The sequence below is a fragment of the Pygoscelis adeliae genome, unplaced genomic scaffold, assembly GCF_000699105.1.
Source record: "Pygoscelis adeliae isolate BGI_AS28 unplaced genomic scaffold, ASM69910v1 Scaffold40, whole genome shotgun sequence".
NCBI classification, from domain to species: Eukaryota; Metazoa; Chordata; class Aves; order Sphenisciformes; family Spheniscidae; genus Pygoscelis; species Pygoscelis adeliae.
In genome coordinates, this window is record NW_008823953.1 from 78,344 (window position 1) to 99,386 (window position 21,043).

Sequence of the window (21,043 nt, forward strand, 5' to 3'; positions counted from 1 at the left end):
GAAGCTGGCCGGGGGGGGCCGCTGCTCGGGGACTGGCTGGGCATCGGTCAGCAGGTGGTGAGCAATTGCACTGTGCACCACTTGCTTTGTGTGTTATTATTATTACAGTATTATTATTATTATTGTTATTATTTTATTTCAATTATTAAACTGTTTTTATCTCAACCCACAAGTTTCTCTCACTTGTGCTCTTCCAATTCTCTCCCCCATCCCACTGGGTGGGGGGGAGTGAGTGAGCAGCTGTGTGGTACTCAGTTGCCGACTGAGGTTAAACCACGACACCTCATTCCTTTCCCTCCCCCCCAAGAGCAGCTGCAACATGGAAGACCCCAAGCAGCAAAATGCAATGATTTGCCCACACCACCTTTCCTCTAGTATGAAACATTTCTTTTTTAGAAAAGCTGGATCTTCCCATGTGCTTACTAGAGGGGCTTTTTCAACAGCCAGACAGCCACGTGTCTCTCAAGCAGAGTATGACTGAAGTGTTCCCTTCAGACAGGGTACATCAGCATCGCCACCCATTGCCTTATCCCGAGGTAGGTTTAATGGATATGAATTGGTTGCAAAATATTGACCTCACAGTTAGCAGAACCCTCAGAATTTGTATCACAGATCTACAAAGAAAGAAATATGTTGAGACAGGTAACAGCTGAAACAGGAGAATTTCTCTTTCACTTTGCCTTTTGTATTTGAAAAACTCAATAATACTTCTTACAAAACCAAGATCGGCTTTCTTCCTGCCTAACCAGATCAAAAGCTTTTATATTGAGATAGATAACTATTTTCTAGTGACTTGAGTAACATTACAAGGAAGCAGTATTCCTCTCTCTCATTTAGATTCAATGTAACCTTTCTGTTATTAAAGACAACACCACCACAACTACTAAAGATTAAAACAAGCACTTACTTTAATAGGACAGTCAAACATTTCATGAAACTCTTCCGCTGAATACAATCCAAACACCTGCACCTAAAGAAATATATGAAAAAGCCAAAATATTTACCTAATAACCACTTGACAATTAAAGGTGAATGTAAATCACTAACAACTAGAAGATTAATTTGAATGCTAACAGTTACATCTTTTTTCCTAAAGAAAAAAAGGTCATATTTAACAATTCAGAGTTAATTGAGACATCTTGGGCTTCTATTATGGGATATCTCTAAATATTTGCAGCAGTGCAAAAGTACTTATTTGAATCTTTTTCTTTTTTTTGTTACAAACACAGCAAAACCTGCAAGTTCCTTTTGCTTTAGGCTGATCAAATCTGTTTAACAGATACTGATCTAAGTAAGGTAAGAGCGACATAATAACATTCAGGGGAAGATAAATTAAAAACTCTTCCTTTCTGAGAAAGAACTGTAGGATTTTTCCCCTCCAAGCAATACAGGCTTTACATAAGAAAAAAGAGATTTGTGACAATAAAGCAAAACAGCCTGAAAACCAAGTCCCATATGTTTCTTGGCATCCTCTCCTTCTCCCAAGTGCATTCAGTGCTATTGTCTTTTATGCCATGACCACTGGAAATGTCTTTCTCTGAAGATTCCTCCCTTCTCATCCGTGTTGATGTCTCAGTACATTTAATAGTCAGCACTGAAGTTGTAACCATAGGCCATCAGACTATCTATCAGAATTAATCTATCTGAAGAAGGCTCAACATTAAAAAAAAAACAAAGCCAAAAAGTATGTTTCTACTGTCAAGAGAATTAACAGATTTTTAAATGTTTTCTTCCCTTTACTTACAGAACATGTACAGAGGTATTAAGCGTTAAGAAATATTATTAGACTTAGATGCTATGACTACGGAATAGGGTTTCTCAAGCTTTTTGTAAGTACAACCCTCTTTTGGGCTCATGTCTCTTCATCCAACTTGCAACATTCCCTTCCCCAACTCTCAGATGAGACAGCTGACAACTCAGTTCCTGAAGAACTTAGGAGTAAAATAGGGCTGAAGACTTATGGCCAGGAATTAGTAATTGATTTACTAATAATGATTTTCACAAAGAATAATAACTGGTTTGCTTTTTCATTATGATTTTGAGAGGTTTCCACCCACTGCCAGAAGCTGTTGAAACAAAATCACCTGGCAGGGATGGACACTGCTGGTGGGAGAAGGGAGAGAAAAGAGTATCCTGTGGAGCGATCAGTGGAAAACTGTATCTGACAGCAAATCTACTTTAGAAGGTTCTCAGACAGGTTTAGTCATTCATCCTTATTTTCTGGAAAAGGTAATCCTTTCAGTAACTCTGCTCTGGATGTTTAACAAGTTGGACTCAAAGATCTAAGTTTTAACCTTATTTCTTTCTCTCTCCCCATCCCCATTGCAATTCCTTCAGGGGGAAAACCAAAAAATAATAGTAACAAAAAATAAAAAACTCACTAGACAAAGATCTGCAGAACAAAGCCAGTAAATACCAGTAATGGGCCACAAAAAGTGAGGTTTAATGGCTCAGTTTAGAGGACAAGAATCCCCAAAATTCCTGCAGACCGTCAAGGAGAGTAAAAAAATTAGACTTCGGGTAAACTACAAGAGGAACTAAGCCATCAGCAAGGAACTAAGCCATCCTCAGAGTGGCTCAAAGTTCAGCAGTCTCAGTGAAGTTAAAAACATCTCAAACCACCTCATCTCCCTTTCAAGCTTGTCTTCTGGATATATCTCCTAAGCAGCATTATCAGCTCTGTCCATTACTCATTAGCGAATATACTGCCTCTAACACCACACTTTAAAAATACTGCTGCGTGCACTGTGTAGGGCTGAGCTACTGCTCCAAAGGATTGGAAAATCAATATCTGGAGACAGTGAGATGTATCGCAAAGCTGTGATTATGTAAGCCAACCAAAGGGTTGTATTTGAGTTGGGCCTGGCTGTAAGCCTAGAAAACCTTGGGCTGATGTCTAGAGGATTTTGTTTTCTGGGTTTTTGTTTTCATCATTTGGCACAGCATATCCAATGCAACAGACTAAACAAAATAAGAAACAGAGCAAAGAGAAAATAAGACAGAGAGAAGAAAGGAGGAAGAAAAAGAATAGACGTGGTTAAAACACAACACTGCAAATGCCATGGAAACAGAATCCTCAAAAATGACAAAACACCCCTCCCAAATTAAAACTAATTTATCAAAATTAACATTAGCAACAGCGCCTTCAACATTTTCATAATACTGCATCGAACATGGCAATATATTCCTTTAAGAGTATGAAAACAAAATGGAGCCAGTTAACTAAAGAGGCAAAAACAACTCAGCATAAAATACATGTTATCGTGTTTACTCTAGGGACACCGTATAACAGTTTATTACTTCTTAATGTCTTTTATTCTTCAGAGAGAAAGTGATTCTTTTTATATTACAAACCTATATTGGATTTATCTATTTCTACTTTCTATCCCCACTCAGCTCATGATGTTTTTTGGTAGCTGGAAAAAGGATTTCATGAGAGTCCACTACATTTTGCTAGTCCTGTTCAATTTTAAATATCCAGAACCCACCACACTCCAGTGCATCCAGACTTAGCTGTTTCTTTGCTTCCGCATGTGAAGAAGCAGCCAACCTTCAGTGATCAAAAGGCAGGAAAACAAACACATTTGAACTACAAGCCACATTTATTGAAACATGATCAATGTAATATCTTCATAGATATTCTTAACATAAATGTTGTTACAGGCATTACACTAAAACATGTAAGTGCATGGGTTTTCAATATAATTTATATTTCTTCATATAAAAAAAGTTACAAGCCAAGAAGGGTGCAAATTATATTGCTGTTATGTGATGACGTAAGAGAGCTTTAGCAAAATTGGGAGTCACATCCAGGTTTTTCAAGACAGCATACAAGTAGGCAAAAAACTAATCTAAAAAAACTCCACAATTCGGAAGCTGCAAGCCTGCTTCCCCTTCTATTTATTCCAGCACCAAAATTCTCCTCTTATACCTGAATATTTCATCACACTTTTTCCCCAGCCAGTGGCCAGACAAGAGTGGTAGTGGTGATGGGTTTCGACTTCTGTTCTTTCCATGCCAGTGGTGACCAGCTGCAGTTGAGTCCATTGGCAAGGAAGATTTTCAAAGAACGAAACGTGCAGTACAGAAAAGCTGCAAGTGGCTCCCAAAACGCTTGTTGGCCATGTATAACACAGGTGCCAGGTTTTGACATTAGGTCTGGATGCCACCCGACAAGAAGAGGGTTGGAGAATTGCACTGTGCTGCTATGCCCCCATCCCAACCAACATAGCTAGTCCAAATCTAGTTTGAGAGTGGGAAAAGAAAGAAAAAAGGAGTAAAATAAAATACATCAGACAACAGATATGAGGAGGGGATTCCCATCATAAGGCCTTCCTTCAAGACGACAAATGGTTTCCATCTCCCTCATATCGGATCCACTTTGATATGGGAAAATAGGCTCCCTGCCTATTGCAAAAATCTTTTGCAGTGGTCTAGAGGACATATCTTCATTAATTGGTAGAAAATACTTGCATCAACCCAGCTGGCTCAAAATTCACAGGTCTTTTTATTATACCCCCTTTTTGATCTAAAACTTATTTAAGAAAACTAAGCTGTTTCACTTTTTTTTCTTTTTTAAAAAAAAGGATTTCACTGTTTTTACTTATTTATCTAAGTTAATGATGACTTTGCAACCACTTGTACAAGTGTTTAACTTCTTACAATATGAACACTCCCACTGTAGTAAGGAAAGAGCTATAAGGAGTGTAAAGTTACACCTTTGTTATGACCCAGGACCTAGAAGTGCTACGTTATCTGGCCAGGAATTTTTGCCATTTTCTTATACAGTAGCACAACATACAAGTATTGTTTTCACCCATTTTAGGGGTGGATTCTTTCACAGAGACACACCTTTCTGAGTCAAGTGGAAAGACTAACTTCTAAAACACCCAGATCTTTCAAATCTCCAGATGAGCTTTTCAGTGTAGAATATGGTGAAGCATCAATGTCCCTGGACTCTATGAACGCAAATATGATGAATAGCGTACTTGTGATGCTCCAGCCCTGCGTAAAAAACATTACCAGAATTAGCCCTGGCTTGGGGACCATAGTTTAGACCGCCTTGTATGGCATATAATGTCACCTACTGGATCCACAATAGCTATTTCACTAAATGAAGACAGATTCACCATTTAAAGTATTGGAGTCTTTTCAAATACGGCCACACCAGAGTAGGGATTATGGCTTTTTGAACATTTCTGAAATCAAATACGTATTTCTAATATTAATTTAATATATAAAAAATGTGCGTGGATTGTAGTCTTACTGCAACATACATATTTTGAGTCAGTAATCCACAGTCACCTCTGAGGAGCCCTTACAGCAAGTGCTTGCTTCCCTCCACCGTTCAGAACACCCAAACCAACAATGCTAGCTCAACATTTTTATTACCTTGCACAGTTACTGACCCTTCCCTTATCTTGCTTAGACAATTAGGACACTCTTGCTGTGTTTCTCATAGGCTGTAAAATTCTACAGCCCACTTTGATAGGCACTAGTATCCCAATTACTGTGTCAAGATACTGACATCAAGATATCTCTGAGAAACAAAAGGCTTGGATACATAAACTGGCTACCTGCCTGTTGAGGAAAAAATACACCTCTTTGGAAGGAAAAAAACCAAGAGCATACAGTCTAAAGGGGCTGTTTCCCCATTTTGCCTACTGAAAAATCCAATTTTATTTTTAATTTATAGAACTTCTACTGAATGGGATGCATCCATTAGGATCACCGACATTCCTCCTCCCCCCAAGTCTACTCTGTAAGAAATGTTCTCTTCAGTAAGTCAGATGGATATTGAGAAGTGATTTAAATGATTTTTAATGCACTGCATTTGTATATGAGCAATATATTAAAAAAGAAGCTTAAATACACCCTGTGCATTAGAATTTTATCATTGCAAACCAACATTAGAAAAGACTGCCATCGACTTAAAAACAAAAAAGACATTCTTATAAGTGGAAAATCAATCACCAAAACCACTAAATGTCACAGCTCAACATTCCAGAGAAGCACTGATAATTGTTAGTTATACACTGCACAAATGATATATGTCCTCAGTCAAGGAAGTAGGTGCCAGTTTTTTAGGAAACTGTACATATATTGATTTTACATTTATTTAATGTGGCTGTTGTAAGACACTTTATTCTTCTGATAAACTATGATTGCTTATCAAAAGATTCTATAATTCAAGAGAAACATTCATAACGTGTGTGAAAATGAAAACCACCAGCCCACAGAAATCATGCCCACAAAATCCAATTTTGTGGATTTATAGCAGAAAGGCATTAAAGTACTGTCTTGCAGGAATAGCAGAGTAGTCACTGAAGTATAACTGGCACAGCAGTAATGATTAAGGTGACATGTCCTCCTGCCACAGCTGTTAATCAGCTTAATACCAGTTACATTATTGACATTCTTGTAATTACTTTTCGTATGGCACATTTGCGCAAAATATATTTGACTTTAATTTTGAGTATTCAAAGGTGCGCTCAGTTCTCAAAATGGATGGTCAAAGTGGTGGTGCTAAATGCAGGAATTAACTCCACAGGTATCACAACTATCTCAAGTGTAATACTGAGGACTACCTGCTACCTCATTAAATATATAAATGAGTTTGTTGTACCTTGCCATCTTCTGAGCAAACACCCATGTGTTCTCCACTTTCATCCAGGCTGATCTGATTTATCTTAACTGGGCTCTAGAGAAAGAAAAGAAAAGAAAAAAAACTTTTAAAGTTGTCTTTAAAGTTACATCACCAATCAGATGCTTTAATGCCCCCCACGCTTCCTGAGATTTATGTGTTAACGGTTGTGTAATGTTTAGTTGCATGAATCAGAAAACCTGCACAGAACAGGTATTTCTATGACAATGTCGAAAGACAGCCATCTTTCCAGCCTTTTGCCTAACCCAGAAGTTTGACATTTTTTGCAGTTACGCACCTCAGGGCTCTGGAGCTCTCATGAAGTGCCAGGCTTGCAGACCTTGAGCATCTGCACCTACACATCACAGCTGTTTGTTAAGAACCCCTCCCGCTATCAAAACTCAGCATAAAACACGCTGACCACACAGGCATCAAGGCAACCGAAAATGCTTCTGCTTTGGTCTAGTGGCTACGCTGGTAACTATTTCTTCCTTCAAATCCCTTCTTTTGCTTTCATTTTTGCCTCTAATATAGTGTACTCAGAAGCAAGTATTAGAAGGTATTGAAGTGCAACATAGGTGTACTCATTCTTAGACAAATACTGAGAAAAGCTGGAAGACTGCCCCAATTCAATGAATTTTCCTTTCCCTATCCAGATACACTTTTGGCTCTAATCTACAGGGTTATACGGCATCTGTTACTGTTTACTTTAGCTTAAACATCTATCCTTATCTGAAGTACTGAGGACTAACTTATAACATCATTTGGGTAACGCGATGCATATCCTCTCGCATACAAAACCCCATCCAATTATATTCAAGTACCAAGAACCTTCTTATGTACCATGATCCTGATTTCACCCTCTGTAACAAATCTCATCATTTCAAGCATCATTGAAGAATCTTCACTCAAGTAAGTCTCTCTTACACATTTAAGAACAACTTTTCTTACTCTCATAAAATTTTGAACGGATTGAACCACAAAACAGACCACTTCTGTGGTTCTGAGCATGATAAAAGAGAAATCCATTGTATGTTTGTGTGAAAAGAAAGTGTCACTGGAACAGTGCTGGAGTCATGGGGCCACATTAGATGTTACTCAACTATGCCTAAAATATCACAGGTCCTTATACGCGCTATGGCAGTTGGAGTTACATAAAAAGTACATCATAAAAAGTTATATAAAAACACACTGTCCAGATGGACTATCTACAGGACATAAACTGAGGTCTTCTCACAGCCTTTGGAAAGCTTTTCCCCATAATCTTTCACACACAAAAAAATTCCAACTCAGGGAAATGAAGTTTTCCTCTCTTCCACCTTGAAAAGAATATGCCCAAATCACATTTCATTTTCTAGAAGCTTCTTTCTAATCAAGGTTGAACAACTGAGTTCTGCACTGCAACAGTTGCCTGATGAGTTGGGAAGAGGATGCTGACAGCCCTTTTGCTTTCCTGCTTCCTTGCGTGCAGGAGACATCACTCTTGGTCTCACTTTGTGTTACCGCAAAATGCTACATGGAAATATTGCAATTACTGCCTATCACAAAGTGGTCTTTCCGCTGTGTGTCGTTTGCCAAAAGTGCACTGCCAAGGAAGAAGTCAAACTAACTTTCCTTGACTTATGTGCTCCAGAAGTATTTTCATTCACCACAGAGCGGTTACACTGACTTGCTGCATTTCAAAATCAGAACCAAGCGCATCACTGGCAGCGCAGGTAGCTGGTGCACATTCTCCGGCTGCGTTCCTCCCGACACATTTGGGGGGTGTCAGCTGAGGAGCACAGCTCAAGACCATCAGCCTGCTGGTGTGGTCAACATCCTTGTGAAAGCTCTGATTCTCAGATGCTACACACACAGTTGGCTAATTCCAGGGCTGGAGGATGCTGAGTGAGGCAAGAAAAGCCAGCTGGCAGTCTCACTTTCTAGAAGCTTCACAAAAATTGCTAGCACACACTTTTATTCCTGCCTTACCTTGAAAATGCCTTTCTAAACTTCTGTTTTGCTCATCAAGGTACAAGGGAATATTTTGTCCCTGTCAAGGAGGGGGGGCGGGAGAAATGCCAGCATGTCTCCACCATTCCCTCTACAATGAGAAACACCTCTGGCCCTCTGAAAGGACAAGCACAGAAAGTTCAACTGAGTTAATTATGGAAGTGGCATGTTTTTTTGTTCTGGACTGCATCTGAGTTGCCATCGCCACAACTTTCTCAAAGGTTCTTCTCTTTTTTTATTACCCTGCAATTGGAAAGGCAAAAAGTCCATCTTGATTAGCCCCACCTTGACACAGGATCATATGCTAACTTAGAGTGTTCAATTGACCACATTCTTCTCATCTCTCCAACACCTACATCTGCCATCAGGGCTGACATGACAGCAACAGTAGACCCAGCAGCACTCCAGTGTGATGGGCCTTCTTGGAGACACTCTACTGCAACAAAGCCCAAGACGAAAAGAAACAAAACAGGACACACCAGAAGAGTCAACAGCTCAGTCCACACTGTTCCCACTTTGCTGCCAAATGGCTTTGATAAAGTTTGATGCTGAAAAAATGAAGCGTAGGAAGTAGGCAAGGTAGACTATGTAAGTTATTTTCACTTAAAAGTTGAAGATCAGGAGCAGGATGATGGAATTTATCTGTCATGCTGTGGTTTGAAAGCCACGTGGCATACTTTGGAGATTAAATGTGTGATTGCACTCAGGTAACCAAACAGTGCCTAGCAAGGCAAAACCTCTCCTTATATACACACAGAATGTTCAATGGGGGAAAAAGGTGATTCCACAGTATTTGCATTTTTCCCACATTCAAAACTGCGCACAATACTTCAGAACTGTTTGTTAAGTAGAAATTTGATTATACAGTATTTCATAACACTGTACATAACTGGCAACTTGTTACAAGCCTTCTGCATGCCCAACACTTCTATCAGCTGCTTTTAACACTTCCTTTCTCCAATTCTTTTTTTCCTGTTGTCTGCACTATACACAGATGACAATCAGGGAAGACTAATAAATTCAACTAAAAGCAGAGCTGCTCACTTAACACAAACCTCCAGCTAAGTTCCAGCAGGAGACGCTATTCTAGATGATGTACACAAGGCAAAGCAAACACGGAGTAATTTTTTTTCAGCACTCAAGTTGAATTGGCCACTACTGGCTACTAGCCTGTTCGCTGACTTTACCGGTCAGAACTTTCTATGGAGCTCAGAAAGTGATGATAGACCATGAACTTAAAAACAGTCAAGGCTGAATATTAAATGCATTTTAAAATAAAGTTCCAGCAAGACTAGCTAATGCCAGGATCTTCTTGTTCAGAGCTGAGTAACAGTCAAGCCTACCATTTCCAGAATTGCATTCCACTGGAAAGCTGTTTAAGATTTGTATCTAAAACTATCCAGGAAATCAGAAATAAAAGACCACAGATAAAATTGGTACATGTGTTATCTAAACCAAAGTGTTTCTTCTAGAATTAGCTCCAGTTCATCTTTTCATATAAATTATTTTTATAAATGTACTGCCCTGCCCGTCAGCAGTTACTTACCATTTCAAGTTTATTTGTATTTATACCCCGCCAACACCCTGTGGATAATTTTGATATTTCAGAAAAGAGGAGCACAGATAATTTTGTGGGTTACCCTCCCTCACCCTGCTTTTATTTATTTATTTTTAATTAAATGTTATCAACTCAGCCATGGAGTTAAAACTGTCTTTCCCTTGCGGTTTTTTTAAACCTTACTCCAGCTAACCCACTGAAGAGTTTAATTTGCCTGACAGAAGAAAATAGGTTTTGGTTTTCACAGTACAGAGAATAAATGCCCTTCCTGCAACATCCACCTTTACAGGTTGACAAAAGATGAAGAATCACTCAAGGTTAGAGAGGACACAAGTAGTCACTAACTCATCACAATCTGGAGGACTGATCATTCGATACAGTTGGAACCAGGATATGCTCTGGGGTTTGGTCAGTTGACTGTTTTAAAGGTATTTTAAATGCGTGGGGAAAAAACCTGTCCAAATTTACAGGCATCATATTTAAAAAAAATAAAAATTAAGAATTACAACAGCAATCTGAGGTCAAAGTGTCAATCTAAAAATTAGGAACATCTCATTCATGTAAATATTACTCAATTAAGACACGATCTAATCTTAAACCCCATGCCATAAAACCACAGGCAGCTGCATATAAAATGTTGAGTAAATTACTAATAATTATTAAATTAGCACTATACTGGGTAATCCTTTTTTAACCTAATCAGGACCCCTAGCTTTAGGCCAAACAAGTAAAAACACACAACTTCTTTGTGGACACAATGATACTTCTGCTACTGTATACATAAAAGTAACACACACAGTATTTCTAAAGCAACATGATTCAAATCTGGCAATAAGGATGATTCTGTTAGTTATGAAGGGAAATACACTGAAATGATTAACCTGGGAACAGCTTCAGAATTTCATAAAGTGTGGAAGTTCTGGCAAAGAAGGAAGAAATGCCTTCAGCTGAATTTCCATCAGCTGCAGTTTTCTTTCTGATGGAGACATGTTTGGAATTCTGGACAACATAAGTAAGTTTGACTGTTCAAAATCAATAATGTCAAGCTGACACTATAGAACAAAAAAATGTTACCTTAATGGAAGAAAGAAAAGTTTAGGGAGAAGGAGAAAGAGCTAGCAGGCACCTTGCACATAAAGATCTAAATGCAGGCTTTTGCAAAATCCTAAATTTAAAGGAAAGGAAAATCAAGTGTCTACCAACAAATGTACCTCATGTGATAATCAATTACCTAATGTAAAATGCTTGAAATAAACACACTTAGTATGGATTATGTCAGCTCTTCAATTAGGAGTAAATTCACGGCCACTCAGAAAGCTTCTTTTAATTGTGTTCTTTGTGGCAACTCCTTCTCCCCTGACACTCATCATCAACCCACCTTATACTATCAGTCCCCAAATGGTGAACCTAAGAAATCAATTTTCTAATGTATAATTTGTAAAGCTTCTCTGACTAACAAATGGATAATTGATTCTTTCACAAATGCTGCATCCCAATGGATATGAAGTGGATGAACAAGAAACATAAGACCGGATTTCACTCCAATTCTGTGAGAAATGCAGTATTTACAAGCTAGGAATCTAAACGTTTTAATAGTTGCCTGTGATTTCATGCCTTTTAGCCACGGTTAACAGGCAAGCAACACACACATTAGGACTGTGAAAAGCAAAGTAGTGTTCGATCACAGTTACAAGCAAAGCTCATTTTACTTCAAGAGGTTCCCATCACTAATACAACCTACTTAAGCAGCGTTTTCATCCATTCTTTAACAAGAATTTTCAGAAACTTTTCCTAAATTAACCCAAACGTTTTTATTTATCTATCTATACATACACTTATACATACATACCCAAAGAAGAAAAACATTCATAGGTCTTTTCTGCTACATTAACATCACTCTGGATCTACATAACCTCTATGTAGCTACTCCCCATACTAAGGCAAATTGTATGTATACAGAGTTTGAATTGTAATAAAAATAATTAAAAAACCTGTCTCCTACAAGTGCCTATTTTTAATTTATTCATGTGTTCCCATCTGCATGACTTTCACATGAATAAGCATGTAAAAATCCAACATACAGCAATATGACCAATCAACCCACTGCTTAAAATGTTAGCCCACTGGAATAAGGACTACCACTTTTATGCTTGCATTATTTCCACCATGGTGGAGGCACCCAAATGCAAAATACCGATTTGTAAACAGAAATTGTCTCACTTATTGTCATGACTAAGCTAAGAACCTCTAAAAATACAAGCCTTGCTCTAGGTAGGATGAGGAACTTGCTCTGAATAGAGTCCCAACTCTTCAGCTTTTACATCCGTAAATTAGATGTTCTACATGCATCGACACCAATGGTTTATGAGAAACAGACAATACCTTTAAGACTACTGGGGGAGGGGGAACCTAGGCAAGTACTAAATATTCTCTTTCGCCAAGGCTGCCTTTCCAATCCGAAATGATAAACTCAGCCCACCTACAAGAAAGTCTAATTTACTTAACTTGTCAAAAAAGCACTTCTACTTTTCAGGGCCTTTTCATTTGGGGAAGTGAAAGGAGGTGACAGCAAATAAACCAGATAGTGAGAGAGCCTTCAACTATTTAAAAAAAAAAAAAAAAAAAGAAAAAAAAAGGAAGGTGTGCAACAGCTAAGCACAACTGTATTACATGTTGTTTGTCCCATCTGAAGAACTACCTTTAAAGGGAAGAAATTGAACCCATGCACTTGTCTTGCCCCAGATGCTGCAGTGCTGCACTGACTTATGCATATTTTGCGTATTTGTAGAGTTTTACTGATACAATAGAGGGAAAAGCAACTCAGAAAAGCAAATTCTGATGCTGTATCATGGTTTACCTATAACAAGGTAAAAGTACACACATAGCTATGTGTTTATACACAACTGAGAAACATAATGTAGTAACATAAAGGTTTAAATTGAAAAGGCAGCTTTAAAAGTTACAGAATAAGCTGTTCACCACTGCCTGCAATAGAAGTAGTATGCTCTGAATTTACAACACTTAAATTTTCATTTGACGAAAATTTACTAATATCTACACCAAAGAGGTTTTGTTCAACAATACTGGCAGCCAAATTCTGATAAGTAAGTGAGGATTCCTGCTCCAGTGCTTTTCCTATAACACTCTTGAATCTGTCATTCTCCAAATGAAAAATGGGAGATTATATTGGTTAGAAGAAAAGGGAGGGGGGAAAAGCTGGGGAGAGTGACAAGGTCTGGGACACAGAACAATAACAACATTAACTTTTATTTTGTCTGCAAGAAGGCAGACCTTGCCTACAAAAAAGAAAGATCTCAAAAGCTTGTCTAAAACTAAGGGAATATGAGGACAAGGAATCTCTCATATATAGTCTGAGAAAGTGAGAAAGACCAAAAAGCCTACAGTGATTTCAATATTTTCCACATCAGTGAATCCCTTAATCTTGTTTGTCAACTACAGGGACTAAGGAAAAAAAAAACACAAAACCAGAACAACACAAAAAAAAAAATCCAAGTAAAAAAAAAATTAACAAGGGATCTCCCTAAATCTGTAGTACTTGCTAGATAATCAGAATGCTTGTCTAGGAATGATGGAACTATTACCGAAAACAAATCTGTATTGAAAGCCTACACTGCTTCCTAGCAGAGTTTAACAGTTAGCTAATTCCTGACAGATCCAAAGTAGACTCTCTTTCCTATTAAAACACTGGTGTGTAAGGAGATATCCTCCCGGGAGCTCTGTGCCAAAGTAAACAAATTACTCCCGTTTCCCTCTCTCCCCAGGTCCCCTTTGCCATGCACTGTATTAACTGTAGGGCTTCAACGACAGTACGTCCTAAGCCTGCCTCTACTTCTTTGTTGCTATCTGTGTATTAAAGGCATCTGAGAATATGAAGCAGTATTCCCCATCACACACCCACGGGGAGGGCTCAAGTACAGGTGGAGGGCTGAGGAAGGGCTGCAGGCGATGACTACATACACCTTCCTTGGAAGACCCAGCACAGCATGGGAGAAGACTATACCAGTCAATCTGGAGGTTCATCTCACTGATTTCTCTAACTGCTTTCTCTTCAGAACAGCTCCCCAAGCACAATGAACTTGGAGAATTCATCATTGAGCATTAACTTTCTACACAGGCTACTGAATTATAAATTGGGCTTTGAAGAACAATCCAAAAAAACCATATATAAACCTCTGAGGATGAAACTTACTGGGGCACTTTCACAGCTTGTTTCTAACAGAATACCACCACCACTGCCATGAATGTATTTAACAGGATTTTGTAGAATTCTACCCCCCTGACATAGGAAGTATGAGATTTTTCTCCATTTCTTGATAAGCCACACTTCAGAGACGTGACTGATGAGAGAGGCCAACCAGGTCATACAGTGCAAGTTCTTGTCTTGGAACAGGACAGGTTTTCTTTTTAGAGATTATGTCATTAGTGCTTTGACCAAACAACTTTTAAAGAAGCAAAGAGGCTCTTGACTATTCTTCTCGGGGTCATGCATTGTCATGCTAACATCATTTCCATAAAGGTTTTCACAACAGCCATGCATCCCCCTCCCTGACCTAACACAGGACAGAGGAGCCTAGCATCCCTCCTTCTCCATGCATTCCATTACGTAGCCATTATTTTCTCCACAGCTACATAGTTTTCTATGACCATGATCCCAACCCGATGGCTACTGAAATCAGTGAAAAGATCTCTCACTGATGAAATCAGATAGAAGAAGAAATACTATAAGGGAAGAAATTCCCTTTCCTAGCTGAAAACAAAGTAACTAGTAATATTCCTGGCATAGTTAAATACTACACTGGGTGATCAATGCTGAAGTTCAGCCAATAGCTAGAGCTCAAGTGCCGTTTTCCATGTAGACATTCAGTTATCAACACTGGTATAGGTTGACATAAGTCAGAGCTATATGAAATAACAAATACATTTCATTTCCTGCTTACTGAAAGCTTTGTATTCTCTTTGGACACTGTTGTGGTTTAACCCCAGCCAGCAATTAAGCACCACGCAACCGCTCGCTCACTCCCCCCAGGTGGCACGGGGAAGAGAATCAGAAGAGTCAAAGTGAGAAAAATCATGGGTTGAGATAAAGGCAGTTTAATAGGTAAAGCAAAAGCCACGCACGCAAGCAAAGCAAAACAAGGAATTCATTCACTCCTTCCCATGGGCAGGCAGGTGTTCAGCCATCTCCAGGAAAGCAGGGCTCCATCACACCTAATGGTTACTTGGGAAGACAAACGCCATCGCTCCAAACGTCCCCCACTTCCTTCTTCCCCCAGCTTTATATGATGAGCATGGCATCATATGGTGTGGGATATCCCTTTGGTCAGTTGGGGTCAGCTGTCCCGGCTGTGTCCTCTCCCAACTTCTTGTGCACCCCCAGCCTACTCACTGGTGGGGTGGTATGAGAGGCAGAAGAGGCCTTGACTCTGTGTAAGCACTGCTCACCAATAAGGAAAACATCCCTGTGTTATCAACACTGTTTTCAGCACAAATCCAGAACATAGCCTCATACTAGCTACTATAAAGAAAATTAACTCTATCCCAGCCAAAACCAGCACAGACACCAGCTCTGGAACTTCCTTTATTTGCAATTATATCATCAGGGGAAGTCTCACAAACCCATCAGAGATACTCAACAATGATCAACGTTGGGTGTCTAATTCTTGACAGGATCCTAAAAACATCTGCAAATCAAAAAGATGGGGGGAGAGGGAGGAGAGCACTCACACAAGTAAAAACTATGGATCATTAAGTGCCCTGTAACTTACTGTAAGCAGCATATTGTATGTCATATCCTCACTGTGACAGTAAGATAGGGAAAGCTAAATGTGAAGATGTATTGATCCTGTGCAACTTTCTCAATGCATTTACATACAAAGAGGCTCTATTTCAATACCAGCGAAGTGTAGACATGATTGCTTATAATAAACTTTATTTAAAGTAGATCAAAAAAGCAAACAAACAGATTCATTCACTCCTCCATCTTTACACTGCTCACATTTCACAGCTCCTATCTTCACAAATGCCAAGACCTGCAGCAACTACAGACTTCAATTAGCAGCCAGTTTAGGGTTACAGTGGTGAACATTCCAACACCAAAATACTAATTTCTGAAATTTCTTATACTTTTATTTCTCGGGGTCACAGGACACTGAGTGGAACTAGCTTCCTCAGCAGCATCACAGTGGAGATGGCCAGCTTGAAAGCAGCTACTTTTGTCAGCAGCCACTCTGAGGGTATTAACACCCAAGACTGATCAAATCTGGACTGTCCATGTCCAGAATTCCATCAGGAGTGCAATAAACAACTGCTATACACACCGTCATGTCTTTTAAAAGAAATAAGTCTCATTCTTCAGAAAGGAATCTTTATTGGATTTACAAAGTTGATTATCAATAATATTTTAATCCCTGTGGGAAAAAATATTTAGTTTTGCCTTCATGATTTGTTCATCATATTATGCCCCTCTTATGTCATTCTGTGGTTTTAATAGTGCTGCATTTTTATTGTTAATGGAAACAAAGGGCTGTAGCTCTATCATTAATGTCAACTTGTATAAAAAACATTGTCCTCCAGAACAGTTGCTTTGGACTTTCTAACTAGGAAAACATTTTCTAATGCAAATAATATTTTATTAATGCCAGAACTCTGAATAATTCTGACAAGCAAACTGCTATTATTTTGTATATGTGCACGCAAGTGCCTGCCTTTCGTATAGAGGAAAATGCCAGCCAGGTATAACATGCCATTTGAAAGGAAAACAGCTCTAGGAATCAGCAGTATACTAGCTTCCTGGGAATCAAACCTTTCCAAATCCTCCCTATGCTTTTAAAGGTTAGGGTTTAGAAAACGCACATCTGTGTTATCAGTCTTTTATGAAAAGACTTCATCAGTGCTACCTGAAACTAGCTGTTCCATTGCTGCTAATAAAAAAATCTAGAGCAACTTGGCCCAGTGGTCCAGCTGTATATCAGCAAAGAGCATTTAGGGAGGGTATGAGACAGATGTGGCACAATATGCTGCTGAGATGACTGGAAAAAGGAAGCAGTGAATCACTGAACATAATGTCTCGTGCTAGTCAACATCACCGGGTCAAACCAGAAAGTTCCCAGTAGGGCGGGGACATGCCCAATGGCGAGAATCTGTGGTTCTTCAAATACCAACAAGTAGTAAAAGACAGAACAACCTAGCAGCATCTAGTCTTTCTTGTCAGGGACTAAGCCTCCGGAAGGCACAGAAAAGTATGTTCCTTATTTAACAGTTGTTTGAAATTTGTTGAGTGTCTTTTGAGGCTTTCTTTTAAGAGCCAATTACACTCTAGAAAAGTAATCTTTTGCTTAAATCAGAGATGAAAAAAATATTATTGTGCATGGTTGTTTAATATGTCTTTGAAATTAGAAACTATGTTTCCATGTTTTTCTTAAAAGCAAAGAAACTTTGTTGCCTAATATTGTTGTCAAATTATGGTGCATAGGGCAATTTTTTAGAGAAAAGGTCAGTTACAGTTGCAAACACAAATTACATTTTCTAAATAATCACAAGATGTAGTATGCATTCAAACAGCAAGTGTTACCAAACCTGGATGGTGAAAGAGTTAGAAGAAAAAAAAAAGAATTGTTGTTATTATTTTGATGTTTCTGCATATTGTCACAAATAATTTTGTTCAAAAATGTTTGAAAATGCCACACGTAAACTCACTTAGCAGAATTACAGTAAGATCCTCTACTTGATCTTTCACAAAAATAGACTCAGAGCTCCTACAAGGTCTGATAAAAAAAAAAATACACTGGAAACTTTGCCCTTTCATTGACCAACAATGCTGTATTAAATACTATAGTAGTAATGTACTTCATGTTTAGCATTTTCCCATAATGACATATTTTTCCCCCTAGAATCTTCCAGATTTCAATTTTTTTTTGAGAAAACACACAGAATATGATAGGATCCTGCCAAGTCAAGAGAAACTGAACTATTTGCTATGTCTAGATGATTGTGACAAAACAGTATTCAGTCACAGCCCTTTACCTCATTAAGAGGTGACATTAACAAACTCTTCCTAAAATCAGTGACATTAAAGAGGGCTGCTAAGGTACCTTAAATCTTTAGAGTTGGTAATGAAATGCAACTGACAGACAACAGGATACCCACTCTGTAGAAAAGTGATTGATACTGGAGAACAAAAAGGAAACGTCTTCCTATGCTTCTATGTCAAAAAACAGAGGAAAAACAATATGCATTTGGAGAGTAATGAAACTGTAGAAAGATCATTCAGCCTAAGGATGGGGCCGACACCCTTCTCAAAAGAAGGTACATGGGCAACATAGCTGCTAGTGAAAAAGTTCAAAAGAGAAGGAAGAAACAATGGCAGTCCCAGAAACAGCTGACATAGTACTTAGCCTTTATACTTTAAATGAAATTAATTCAATCTACAGCATACATGTTACTGTTTGTGACTGCACAAGCACATGTTTGACTTGTTTGAGCTAACAGCATTGAAGAAATAAATGGCTGGACCATACAAGACCTTCTGTAGCTGAACCCATACTCCCAGCTAAACCTTTTCCATTATTCTGCACTAAGCTTCAGTTATTGCAAGCTACAAGCTTGAAAGAATAACTGAATGAAATGGTCATGCTTTCCTCAGTTTTGAGCTTATAAAAATTAATCATGCATGATACTACAATTGTTTAAAACTCCCATATTTCATCCATACTCCAAGCAACTTTTCTAGTAATAACGAATGCTTTCCACATCCATCTGATCTCTTTGTTTAAGTAAAAATTTAAGCAACGCTCCCTTCAAAGGAAAGTTAGATACAGTGGATACAAAGATGATGTGCAAAACATCTATAAGAGGTTTTTTGGTTTCAGTCATATCAGACAAGAAACTGTTCTAGACCTATGGAATAATGGCCCTGACACCACAGTTTTTGCCGGTCTAGGCAAGCTACCTCACTTCTCATCCAGTGACAGAGAGACCCAGGTACACCATGATTCCCACCAAGGAAGGATCCTAATCTTCAATAGCTCCGCAGTTCCCATTGGAAACATTCCAGGTCACAAACAACCTAATAAGCACAGTATCAGAACAAACATCGTAAGACATACTTTCCAAGCCTCTATAACATCCAAAAAGCCAGACTCAAAAGGCCATCTGAGTTACTCCCACAACTACTGTAAAAACCTTTGGACTTCCGAATCATCTGCAGTTAAAATGAAAATACAGGTAGACAGAAGCAGAAGAAGAGCTATTAAATTGGGTGTAGACATCCAAGTCTTAAGAGCAAAATCCTGAAGGACATAACTTTTCTCCAGTTTTTCCACTAGGCAGGACTAGGAGTTAACTTCAAGTATTTAAGCCATAGGACTGCACCACCCATTTGGGTGGGTGGTCCCATGGAGGGGAAGGAAGCCTGTCCCCTGCATAGACGCTCGCTCCTATCAAAACCTTAATTTTTACTCTGTTTTTTGGAGACTACGTTTATAGCAGCATGCTTGGTTTTGTACAAACCACAGGGTTTCAGCTTCAAATTTAACAAGCACAGTGACACCCTGTTGCTTCGTTTCATTTCCCAACTAAGTCTTCTTTCATAGTCTGACAGTGACAACTAAAATGATGTAGTTAAAGTAATAAACAGGGAATTTTAAGTAGCCTGTCAAAATAAGTGACATTTATATCATCTCAGTCTTAAATTCTCATGCAAAGTTCCATTCAAAGTAACTTCTTCATTATACAATCAAATGCTAGAAGTTACCTTCCCCATTGAAAGATGCTGCATTCTCTCTCACAGCAGTTAGTGGGCTCCGCATAATTTCCAGCAACAGCATTTAGTGCTTAACAACAGCTGCTTTTTCATTAGCAAATATGCTTTTCTTGTTAGCAATTAAATTCTTTCAAAAGCATATCAAGTCAACAGAAACCTCTGACATTTTGTTTGCAACCTGCTGAGGCATCAGCAAAACCAACAGGCCACTGACTGACCTTCAAGCAAGCAACACACTTGCTCCACAGGCTGGCGAGTGCTGTAACTTTAATAGACCCAAGGGCAACACCACCACCATGGAAGGAACTCCCCTTTAATTTTTCAAGGTAGCAGGGATGACCTAGCGATTTTGGACTTCTGCCACTCCAATTAAAACAAAATAAAGAAATGTTTAGTACTACACAATGTGGGACAATTAGAAAAAAATAGCGAGGCCAGGAAAGAAATAAGTGGTAAAAAGAAATGCTACGAGAAGGGGCCTCTACTTAAAGTTTCATTCTTTTTGAAATTCCAGCAGTCTTGAATAGCTCACAAGTGTTGCATGCTAAAAGGCCTTCAATTTCTTTGCACTAACAGCAGTTTTAAAACACTATTTACATTGTTTCCTAGGCTCATGCATCACCTCTGAAACACCTCTGATGCATTAAACATTTAAATCCCCCCTACTTGTAGAAAAGGCGACGTTTCCCCTTCTCACAGAATATCACTGGCACCAGCCAAGACTTCTTACCATTTTTGCTTTAAGCTTGATGTTTATTAGAAGACCAGAATGGGGGCAGGTTTTCTTGCCCTTTGAAAGGTTTTTGATTTGTTACTTAACTAAACATGTTTGTACAGCTTTCTTCGTATCTTCAAGTCCTTAATCCACAAGATGTCAGTTGAGGCAATAATTATATTAATAAATTGTAGACAGTCTAAGAAGAAAAGAAAGATGGAGAGGCATTTGGAATTAACATGCTGTGAATCAGTCCTGCATCATCCTTTGTCAGCGGCATTAACAGGCCTTTTTTCCCCCCTTCTTGTTGCCTTTTAGTAATAATTTTCTCTGCGTTTGACACATTTCATCTCA

General features: G+C 38.7%; 1 protein-coding gene across 1 annotated transcript in view; it reads right to left on the minus strand.

Annotated features, from left to right (window-relative positions):
- Positions 1-21,043, minus strand: part of VPS41 (vacuolar protein sorting 41 homolog (S. cerevisiae)) — a 110,610-nt gene that overhangs the window by 65,405 nt on the left and 24,162 nt on the right. Inside the window, exons 4-5 of the mRNA XM_009321437.1 lie at positions 6,626-6,700; positions 908-970 (exon numbers count right to left, since the gene is read on the minus strand). Of these exons, the coding sequence (XP_009319712.1) occupies positions 908-970; positions 6,626-6,700 (138 nt within the window). The remainder of the gene's footprint in view (positions 1-907; positions 971-6,625; positions 6,701-21,043) is intronic.